A 12,280-nucleotide genomic window follows, 5' to 3' on the forward strand; every position below is an offset into this window, starting at 1 on the left:
ACCAATACATTAATCGATTTTATTATAAAAATTATTGTCATATGAATTCATCTATGCCTTATAATGTTTTTATTTTATATTTATTTACTAAAGAAAAATGCAAAAGATAAGCACAATTTCTTTGAATCTTAATTTAGAAAAAAAATAGTTTAACAATGTATCATTTCCAAACATGATTATTTTTACTTTCTTGAGCTCCCCGATTGTCCGTTTCCGATTCCTTAATTGCCCCCCCTTCATGAATACGATGATTCAACACTGTGGCTTCATGTATGCTGGCATCTTGAAGGATTGTCAACTATTTTAAAGATGGGTAAACGCAGCCATTATCAGGTTCTTCCGGTATTTTCCAAAGCGACATTTCCAAGCTGTGAAATGACTTTTATAGTGAAATGGCTTTGCAAATCTCAGCTAAAGAGTACAATAATTTCTAATGCCAACAACAAAATGAGAGAAAAAACGAATTTTTAAGAAAAATGACCTTCAAAAACGGCAGATTGAATTCCGTTTTTTGTAACAATGTATTTTGGTGATCGCTTTTCCATTTGTAATAACCGGTTTGGATCTGAAAATTGGAATTAAATAAAATAGGATATTTTAAAAATTTAAGCATTAAACAGTTTAAAAGAGATTTCGTGGAACAGAGTATGAAATCTCAGAAAAAAAATGATCCTCATAAAGAAGATATTCAATAACTTCATTCAATATCTCTCTTTCATTTTCAATAAAGTTGCATAATTTCTTGGTATTCAATACGAATTTCTCTAAGAAAATTGTTCATTAAAGTAAAAGTAGCAATTTCCAATTAATTAATAATTATAATAATTTCAAATCTGTATATTTGCCCCATTTTATTCATTTTATACAGAATTTCACTTAATAAAGTTTGAAGTATGCTATTGAAAAAAAATAAGAAACGTATATCTCTGTTATTATTAAAAATTATAATTTAATTAAAGTAGCAGCATACTGATCTTTATCTCAACATTTCAAAGAGATTCGAAATTCATCATGTCTTAAGAATTGGAATGTTTCAATATTTGTTCAATATTCTTGAAATAGAATACATCTTTAAAACCTATAAAATTAAAAAAAAATACATATATAATAAAATACAGTATCAGTATTGTTGAATAGATAAAAACTTCAAGCAGAGAAAAATAATTTGTTTACTGCAAAATAATAAAAAAAAGCAAAATAAGTTACGAAATTATAATATTTATTTATTTTATATATTTATTTAATTTTAGTATTTATTTAATTACAGTATTTATTTTTTAGATAAGATTTTAATGGAACTCGATTGGATATTCTGGCCGGAATTTCAGAAACTGAAACTGTAATATGGCATTTATGAATATGCCGATATTCGGCTTTCTTTTAAATTTTACTTCTCTGTCAGATATAAAAAGATGTTATTTTTTAAAAAGTTGTTTTAATATTGTAGCATATTATTTATAGCATTGAAGTGGCTACATTTTGTAATATAGCAATTGTAATGTAACGATTGTTTTCTTTAATTAAAAGATTGGTTAACAATAGCTTTTCTAGAAAGACAGCAAAAAACAACTACATGTCAAAGTGAATCCCATATTGCATATATGTTACCAATTATTAATTCGTATTCAAATTTACAATCATTTATTAAAGTTTTTTTTTTCTTTATAGGTTGCTTGGATCAGAGTAGAAAGTCAAACTATCTTAACTATTCACAAAAATATTATTTCAAGAAACTATCGTATCACTCTAAACCACAAGGACCATCGTCACTACAACTTGCACATTACGAATGTACAGGAACAGGATCGAGGCAGCTATATGTGTCAAATAAATACAGTTCCAATGAAGAAGCAAATAGGATATCTTGATGTCGTAGGTAAGGCAATTTTATCTATTCAATGGAATTCATGCTTTAAAAATGATTTTATAATTTTACATTTAAATGCGAGATATTTTTATCAAATGATATTAGATTTGATAATTAGTTTCTTTGAAGATCTTAAAATAAAAAAAAATTATAATTGAACTAATTTTTGTAATATGAATATTAATAAAAAAATTCATTCCTACAATGTATGCAATTGAAAGTAAAGAGAAAACTAAGAAAAATAGTTTTAAAAGTTTTTTTTTTTTTTTTTTTTTTGTCTTTAAGGGGGTCCGGGACACATTTTGAAATTTTTTTTATTAATTAATATAAAATTTTGAAATTTTTTGTACTAATCAACCATCTTATTAATAAGCAAAATCACAACACAAAAGTTTTCAAACTTTTTTTTAAACTTAAAATTTAAATTTTTTTTTAAAAAAGTGGCGTTGTTTTAAATCGATATAACTCAAAATATTTTTGATCAATTTTCAAAATTTTTTCATTAAATCAAACACAAATATATATTCTTTCATTTTGATTCGGCAATTTAAAAAATATTAATTTTTAAAAAAATTAAAAATATTTGAATGAAAATTTTGAAAAAATCTTGGGTACTTTTTAAAAAAAATCCATATCTTGAAAAGTAAAAATTTTTTTTTAATTTGCTGAATCAAAATTAAGGCAAACAGTTTGAAAAGTACGTGTTTAAAATTTCGGACCTCTATCTTTATATGATCTGGACTTATATCAATTTGATCACAACAAATAATGAAAAAACGCAACATGGTTAAAAATGCGTTTAAAGTTTAAAAATAAAATTTATAAGAATTAAGACTATTTAAATACATTTAAAAGCTTCCAAATGCATAAGAGACGCCTCCTTTCCTCACAAGTGTTTATTTTAATTTAATTTTACATTTACAATTAAGAAAACAAACTTTAGAGCAGAAAATTAAAAAGCACGTTGTTTCATAAAATGTAAACACAGAGGTTCTAATAAACACTGAATATCTTCGTTTCACTTCATTATTGAAGGAGTTGAGTTGTATACAAACTAAGTCTAGGATTTAAAATAAATTCTTTAAAAATTTATTTAAAAAAAAATCAAGAATTAAGCTAAAACAGTGCCGGGAAATGTCTGTTTACATTTAAAGAGATGAAGTTGCCATGGCAACACCTGTTTGACAGTTGGAATTTCAAAGCAGTGGTCAACAAAAATTATGATATCTCTCGTTCTAATTAAGACAGAAACATGATTTAAATGTTATTTTAAGCAGAAAAGCATGCAGAATTTTTTCAGCTAAAAAAATAATTTCGAAAATTTGACGATTTTTGTGTCCCAGACCCCCTTAAATAAAGAAATGAATACATAAAAGATATGATATTGCAATTATCCGTAATTAAAAGAAATTCAATGACTTCCCTAAATTAGATTCTATTATTTTCTAAAATAATGTTAAGCCTGGTTCTTTTCCTCAGGAAAGAAACAGAAAATTATGGTATTTCAAGAAAAAAAAATTAATTTAACATGGATAATAGCAATTTAAATAAAATTTGCCGCAAAATTCATAAAGGCATTTGAAGACTAAAAAGTGGAATATTTATTTTAAGTAGATATTTCATTAGAAAAAGAAATTTTGCATAGTAATATATATTTAGAAATTGTTTCTATTTCTAAAACATTATTTTTCTCAGACGAATTAAATATAATAAATGTCTTCTGAATTAAGTGAAAATTTAAATTTATATTTGAATTGTAATAAAAGATAAAAATGTCCATAGGATTTTTTTTTATTTCATCTTATCAAGGATATCTAAATTTCATTCAATAATCTGGAATTTTTATAGACAATGAAACATAAATGATGTGAAGTACACGTGAAGAAAATAAAAAGAAAAGAAACACCTTATAACGTCTGAAAATATTATTAATTAATCACTTAATAGTGCAATATATCGATTAATATTTTCTTAATACTCGCTTTATGAATTTTAGTATATTTGCTGTTAGAAAGACAGCTGATCCGGAAATAAATTTCTTAATAATTTTTAGTTATACTTATTTCTTTAACTTTTTTCCCTCTAATATATATTATTTGAAATGCTTTTATATTTTCCTTATTTTTGTCTGCCACTTTTCATTAGATATGAAAATCATTTATTTCTTGCAATAAAATTCTTTCCTTTTAATTTACTAAATCAGGCAAAATTTATATCTACATTCATTCTGCTTTATTCATTAAGAATCCAGAATAATTGTTCATATTTCCTAATATTTCTTTTAATTATTTACTGTACTTACCAGAAATTATCCATTTCATATTTTTTGGGACCGCTTTGCTTGCAATAATATGTAATTAGATATATGGACGTTTGTGCAACGAATTTTAAAATCTTTTTACTATAATTTGTGTGTTTGCATTTTTTAACGATATGAAAATATTATATTATTATTAATGCTTTTTATTATATTATAAGTTTTTATTATTATATACATTTTTTACAAGTGAAACCTGTGTGCTAGAAGAGAAATTGTTCCTTTAATTGTGATAAGTTAAATAATAAAAGTTAAAATCCTGTTTGAAACTTTTCTGCAACTTTCTTTCTGTAAGTCCATCTATGACATATTTTTACGGATAAAATTTCAGAATGAAATTCTTTTCATAGAACTCTTTCTGAAAATACTGGCTACAAAAGGGATTTCCGATAAATTTCATATAGTCCATCTAGTAGCAATGGAAACTACTCTGAAGATTTATGGGGATATCGAAATGTAAAGGAAAATTTTTAGCTTGTAGCATTTTCTCTGGTTTTCTATACTTCGACTTTATAAAAAGATTCATGATATCTGCTGCATTTCAATAATAAATAACTGTACATTGTAACATTTTCAAGACCTATTTTCCATAAGTAATCAAATCTATTTGCTTAACTTACAAATAATGTCAAATACACCGGTATCATTTCTGAATAAAACTCCCGAGTGACATATTATTACATATAACAGAAACATTTCGGGAGTTAAATTACGTCGACAAAAGCTATTTTTGGTCAAGTATGCTTGATTTCTTCATTTCTTTTAAGATATAATTTGGAAATTATTTTATGATTGATCTAAGAGTTTGATTGGATTTTGGTACAAATGGAATAATTTCTCACTTTGAAGAATGTATAGAATTAGATATTAGATGTCTCTCATATTTGCAGCATTCTTTTATATTTCTGTAATGTTTATAGGAGATATTGAGAATAAACAGTTAGACTTTATGTACTCTATTTGCATACTTATCCTTACTCACTGAGATAACCCCGGGGGGGCACCTCGAAATGACGATGAGATGCTTCCGGCATGGTGGTTGGATCTCGCTACACTGGAGGGTACACTAATAGGTGGGGGATCTGACTCCTCCTATCGATGACGGGACGTACTTCCTTCGGGGAGGGTTGTACCGTGGCCGGTGACGGCCCTTAGGACTCAACCACAGTTTCCGCCAATGTTGCTGTTGCAGCGGTCCGGTAATTCACTTTTTATGGTTTAAATCCGTGTGCCTTCGTGGCGGGTCAGAGAGTTAGATGGCTGACTTACTCACTGAGATTTCTTAACTCTATTGCCATATTAGTTTTCCATATTAAAAGAAATATTTTTCATTTTATTATGATTTACATCAATACTCTCATTTTTTTAAATGAAAATATAGTAGTAATTTTGCAAAATGTATTTCTTGTTAAGGAAATATTATATTAGAAGTTAATATTTCAAAAAAAAATTCAATAAAAAAATTTTCTGAAAAATGTGGATGTATTTCTTTCACTATTCGGATATTGAGTTGATAAAAAAATTTTGAAATCTTGATATTTCTAATTTTGAATTTGGCTTAATGAAATCAATTTACTTTGAATATTAAAATATTAACAATCATATTATTTTCAATACAAAATTATTTAACTGATTCATTCTTTTCCATTTGAAAATACATTTTGTTTATATGCTTTGATCTAAGACAAAATTGATGGAATCAATACTTATTGAAAAAATAAAGTTTAGTAATATTTCCCTTCTTTAAGATTATTTGGCATAACGCAAATAAGATGCTATGGGATTAATCTAATTAAAAAGAGACTTAAAAATGAATAATAAAAAAATAAAATTCCAATAGGCCCATCAAATCTCGGTGACACGATGTATATATATATATATATATATATATATATATATATATATATATATATATATATATATATATATACATTTGTATTTTTAGTTTTTTCCTATTTACGTACTGCTATTTCTGCAGATACTTCTTATCCGTAAAATAAAATAATTCTTGCTCCATTTTACTGTAGGATATAGGATAACTTAGCAATTATCTTTATTTTGCATATATATATATTATAAGTATAAACAACTCTATTTGACTGAACGATGGGAATTTTACTTCAATAAAATAAAGTTTGCGGATTTTAGCTCCAGCGATTATCAAATCGAAAAGAAATAACTCAATGATATTCGATTACAAAGACTAAAAATACATTGGTGCCGTTTATATTCTTGTTTAGCACGTCATACATCAATTCCTTTAAATATATACCTAGTGTTTATGTCTCTTCTAAAATCCTTGTAGAGGGAAAAAATATGAAAAATAAATCTCCTGTTTGAAATTTTTATTGTTAACAGCTTCATATTTCATTCAAAAATTTGCTCTTTTAATAATTTTTTAAAAAAGCATTTATTTTATTAATTTTCTTAAGAACTGCCTGCAGTTCAATCATTGTCAAATCCACAAGCATGCTTCAAATATATATCATATTTTGTTCTGGACTCCAAAAACTAATTTTCTGATTCATTGAATATTGTATACATTTTTAATTCCATACATTAAAGTACTCTATTTATATAATCTTTAAATATTTTCAATTCCTCCTTCATTGTTTCCTCTCATCTTTTTGTTGCCATTGCTTTGAGGCAATTTGTTACATCTGTGGTCTTTTATTTTTTATCTGTCGAGAAGTATTTGCTGCTAGATGGATTTTCGCTTGCATTGTTTGCTTTGCCTTAGTAAATGCTTGAACTGTACATTCTGTGCTGACTGTGTGAAAAATGATGATAGTGGAATGAAAAATGATACGCAAATCTAACGTATTTTCAAGTCATTTAATGTATAAATTGTCTCCTTTCCAAGTATAAACGATAAAAAAAAAGAAAAAAAAAACTAGAAAAAGCATCCCAAATGGTTAGTACAAGGAAAGTGAAAATAAATATGATCTATTTTCCAAGCCATCGCCAGTTTAGTCAGTGAATTCCTTATGATATATCACTATTACTCTGTCTGAGATTTCTAACCAAATAAATAACCATTCATTAGTATGACATTTTACCATTCATTAATATGATGAATCCTTCATTGAAACTTACAAAGAGAAGAATAACGGATATGCTCTGAATAGCATAGACTATTAATTCTATAAAAAGATACATAATTCATACTGATACAGGTGTGCGTGTGTGTGTGTGTGTGTATGTGTGTGTTGTGTGTGTTATTCTTTTTTGTTTTCCTCTTTGTATGAGATGGTAGTGATATAAATCACCGAAACATTAATCACTCAAAGAATTTCAATTACTCATTAATTACTCAAGAGTTATTATGCCTTTTATTCAACTATTAACAACAAACTTTGCCAATAACTTTCCTTGCACTTAAATATATGACGCTCAATACCATAGGAACCGTATATATAAGACAAATAACAATGCGAATCGGTGTTTCTCTCTTATTTTAAGAGAGAGTTATTATGCCTTTTATTCAACTATTAACAACAAACTTTGCCAATAACTTTCCTTGCACTTAAATATATGACGCTCAATACCATCGGAACCGTACATATAAGACAAATAACAATGCGAATCGGTGTTTCTCTCTTATTTTAAGAGAGAGTTATTATGCCTTTTATTCAACTATTAACAACAAACTTTGCCAATAACTTTCCTTGCACTTAAATATATGACGCTCAATACCATCGGAACCGTACATATAAGACAAATAACAATGCGAATCGGTGTTTCTCTCTTATTTTTATTAATCATTTGCATTTCTGATAAGGAAAGCCAAGATGAGATGCTCCAAAAGGAATTTTAGATCTCATATTTAAATTATATGAAAAGATGAAACATTTCCTATTTATTTGCAAATAGTTTTGTTTAAGTAGCATGCCCCGACTGATTTGCGTTTATTCGTTCTGATCTCATAGAAAATAATTATAAAAAAATTATCTGATTCTATTAAGCCATTTGATTTTTCATATCTGTTAAATTGTGTTTTACTTTAGATTCCTAATAAATTTATTTCTAGAATTCACATTTTTCAGAGAAAATATGTGATTTTTTAAAACAAAAATTGCATCTGTAGCTTTATATACTTACAATATTAATATTGCATTCAGAAAAAAAATTGATGTTTGAATTTTCTCTATTGATCTTACAAAACTCGGTGAAAAATAATATAAAAACAAAAAGTAAGATGAAATAAAATTTTACAAAAATATATTACTATTCTTGAAAGAGTATTCTCTCTTTTTGAATTATACATCAAGAGCAAATTAGCTTTGAGATATTTACAGTAACGGTGTTCTGCCTGAAATTTTCCTAATTCTGTTATTTAATAAAATTTTTTTAGTATTTTTAGTTTTAGTATTAATTTACAACTAATTATGATTAAATTTTATATTTAAGTGGCATTTTTTATCTGTGAATAATTTATGATTTTCAAATATATATTATTGGTTTTTTTAACCGTTAAAAGCATTTAATTTCCTTTAGAAGTCAACAGTAATTTAAAATATTCTATTAAGGTGATTTTATGATTTCTTTTACAGTTTTAGCATGCCCTTAATTTTTAAATATATCTTTAAACATATTTAAATTTATTATATGAAATAAGATTATGTTAAATAAATACATTTCCGATTATGAAATAAAGATTTCTGAAGGAAAAGGGAACATCAGATAATACTTGAGCAGAAAAAATTCCAAAAAGTGATTTGCTTCTTCTTTTCTAATATGTTGAGTAAACCTCCTTTTCAATCTCAGCAAATTTACGAATTTTTGAGATAAAAATTCCGTAAATCTGAAATATATGCTGGTTTTGGTTTATTTTTAAAAGTTCAAAATATCATAAAATTCATTTTTTATAACTATTTTTTATTTTTTCCGTATAATCTCTTTATTAGCAAAATGCATCTCAATGAACCTTTTTCTGAGGGCATGCTTTAATTCTTAAATAGAAGTCATAAAATCACCAATTTTTAATTTTGAAATTTTTGAATATAAATTAAAAAGCGTTTTTAAGTGTGTTAATATGTTTCTATTTTTCATTCCATAAGAAATTGTAAATTTCATTTAATATTTAAGAATTTAAATTTGCCATTTATATATTTAGTTATATTTCAAATTTGTTTTTAATTAACAGTTTTATAAGAAAATTTTGTGTTTTAGAGAAAATACTGTGTTAAAATTTAAAAACATTTCAATTGCAGCTAAACATTTTTTTTCTAATCACATTTCAGTGAAAAACCGCCAATCCAGTTGCATATATATAGATCAAGAAATGTCCCTTCATGTATGAGATTTAGAGAAAAACACATCTCTATTTGTTGTGGCATAAATTATTCATTAAAAATTACGAATACGAATTCAACTGAAAGAAAATTATGAAAACTCTTCAGTGTATAAAGCAAGTTATCCCGGAATAAAAATAGGCTTAGAAGATACTGATAAAAAAATAACTTTCGTCTGAAGTATTTCCTTATGCATAACTTTTAGAGAAAAATACATCTCTATTTGTTATGGCATAAATTATTCATTAAAAATTACGAATACGAATTCATCTAAAAGAAAATTGGGAGAACTCTTCAGTGTATAAAGCAAATTATCCCGGAATAAAAATAGGCTTAGAAGATAATGGTAAAAAATGACTTTCGTCTGAAGTATTTCCATATTGGAATATCGTTGTAAATAATACTGAACATATTTTATGAAAGTTACGAGTTTATAATATTTTTGATAAATAATTTTAAATGTTTTGTGAGTCGTAGTAATACCCATTGACAAAATATTATTTTTGTCAATGGATATATTTTTAATGTTCTATTCTTCATTTTTTTTTATGCAAGAGAAGAAAATAGGCTCTGAATAAAAACAAATTTGTATTAATTTTTTTTAAGCCAGAGCGTGGGGTGTGATGGTCAAAGACCCCAGGCACTCCCAATATAATTTCGCTTAAATCTATTTAAACTTATTTTTAAAATGCATGTTTCTTTTAATTTAGTGAAATGCATAGAAAGTACAGAAGATATTTTTAACTATTTTTGAAAAAATGCTTATATTTTTTAATGTATTCAGTATATCTATGATTATAACTAATTATTTTTATAGCTTGACTAATTGCATTATATTACTTAATATTTTTATTCTAAACATTATTTAAAACCAGTAAAGCAAAATCATGTATGCATATATACATACATTATATGAAGACACTTATCAACGATACCAAGCCATTCAAAATTTTTTATTTAAATACAAAATACAATTATTAATCGCGAAAGTTTAAAAGTGAACTTCGCTCTTCATTTAAAAAATGAAAATTGCGTACCTAAATTCTAAAAATAATTAATTTTTCTTTTTATTTAGTAATAAATATGATTCCGATATAAGATTTTTAACTATTATTTTTATTCATTATAACTTTCCACCGATTGCCAATTATAAAAAAAAAAAATAATAATAATTTTTCATGCAAAAAATAAAATTATGAATATATATCTTCTTTTATCATTTACAAAAAAAAAAATATTTCCTATTCTAAATAAATATGAAGAAAATAACTTCTTCTTCTAAGCAATGCTCCATGGACAAAATTGTAATGTGAAAATATTAAAGAAAAAAAAAAGAAAAGCGTCCATTAAAAATAAATTGATGCTAAAATAATGCAGATAATTTCATTTAAACGAAAATAAAAATTTGGATTTTGTATTAAAAATGACACAATTATTGCAATCGTAACACAATAATACATTTCTGCAGACCAGATGAAATTATATATTTTCTCATTCCATTCCTTGAATCTTTAAAAAATGCAAGGGAAAGAAATTATGGGAAAACAACAAATAAAAAATTAATGAAATCCAATACCAGATTCATTTATCAGATAAAGACATTTATTATCAGTACAAAAAAACGAAATTCAAATATGAAAAATCCATTCATTATTAAGATTGTCTGAGCCATGCCTATAAAATATATGTCCCTCGAACAATTCAATTTTATTTCTAAGCTCCTTTCCACACTATTCAATTCTTTTTCCAATTATCTAATTAACTTTTGACAGAAAAAAAAATGTGTGAAGAAATATAAGTATAAAAAAGGGCGTGTACCCATTATTTTTTTTCATCAGCAACAAAAAAAAATCTATTCATTGAGTGAAGAATGTCTTCAAAACGATCTGAAATAAATGTTCCCGTCACAATTTACGTTTCCGTATCTCTCCAACAATATAAATGGCCTTTTGATTTGGTCTGTCATTGACAGTGATAAATAGGCATTTAGGGAAGACAGTTGATTGGGACAGGAGGAATTGTGAGAAAAACTCGGCGTAAAAGGATCTGTCAAGAAGAGAAATAGTTCTCCTGTCATTTTAAGAAAGCATTCACCGTACATCAGCTGTGGATGTCGCATAACGGGAAACTAAGAAATTACTTTTACTTTTATGTAAAAGGTGAAAAAAAAATTCAACATTCGGGACGTGTGTGTTTTTTTTCTTTCTCTCTATCAGAAGCAGCAGCCGTCAAATTATATGAATAAAAAATATGTCAACTGAAAAAAAGAAGAAAAATTCTCATTGTATTTTAAATAACTTCTGCGAATGAAACATTATATTAATATAATAAGTTAACTTCTTCGAAAAGTGTCAAAACAATCACCTTAAATAATTTGAGATATAGCAAAAATACTTTTGAATTTATTTATGTGTTATCAGAAACTCAATTTTAAAACATAAAGTAAAAATGAAAGGATTTAATGAGTGAATTTTATTTTAAAATTGAAAATGAAAGCACATTTTTTTCTGAAATTCTATAAATAGATTTTTTTATTTGGAGTGCAGATGCAATACAAAAAGAATGTACTTAGCATAGTGTAATACGAAAATATAGAAATAATCTCTGTCAGAGTCTTTCATTTTATATTTTTTATGATTTTTGGCTTCGCAATGACTTTATATAGCGCTTGTTTATCGTTGGATAGATGAAACATAATTACTAAATCTTCAAGGGGGAGAAGTTTTTGGGAACTTTAATAAAAAAGTTCTATATAATAGTTGTAAAATTCATAAAAAAGGTTTTAAATAATAAAATAATTTA

General features: G+C 25.6%; 1 protein-coding gene across 2 annotated transcripts in view; it reads left to right on the plus strand.

Annotated features, from left to right (window-relative positions):
• Positions 1 to 12,280, plus strand: part of LOC129965271 (lachesin-like) — a 389,830-nt gene that overhangs the window by 349,008 nt on the left and 28,542 nt on the right. For both annotated transcript variants that reach the window (XM_056079171.1, XM_056079231.1), the window contains exon 3: positions 1,669 to 1,876. In XM_056079171.1, coding sequence (XP_055935146.1) covers positions 1,669 to 1,876 — 208 coding nt within the window. The remainder of the gene's footprint in view (positions 1 to 1,668; positions 1,877 to 12,280) is intronic.

This window comes from Argiope bruennichi, chromosome 1, assembly GCF_947563725.1.
Source record: "Argiope bruennichi chromosome 1, qqArgBrue1.1, whole genome shotgun sequence".
NCBI lineage: Eukaryota > Metazoa > Arthropoda > Arachnida > Araneae > Araneidae > Argiope > Argiope bruennichi.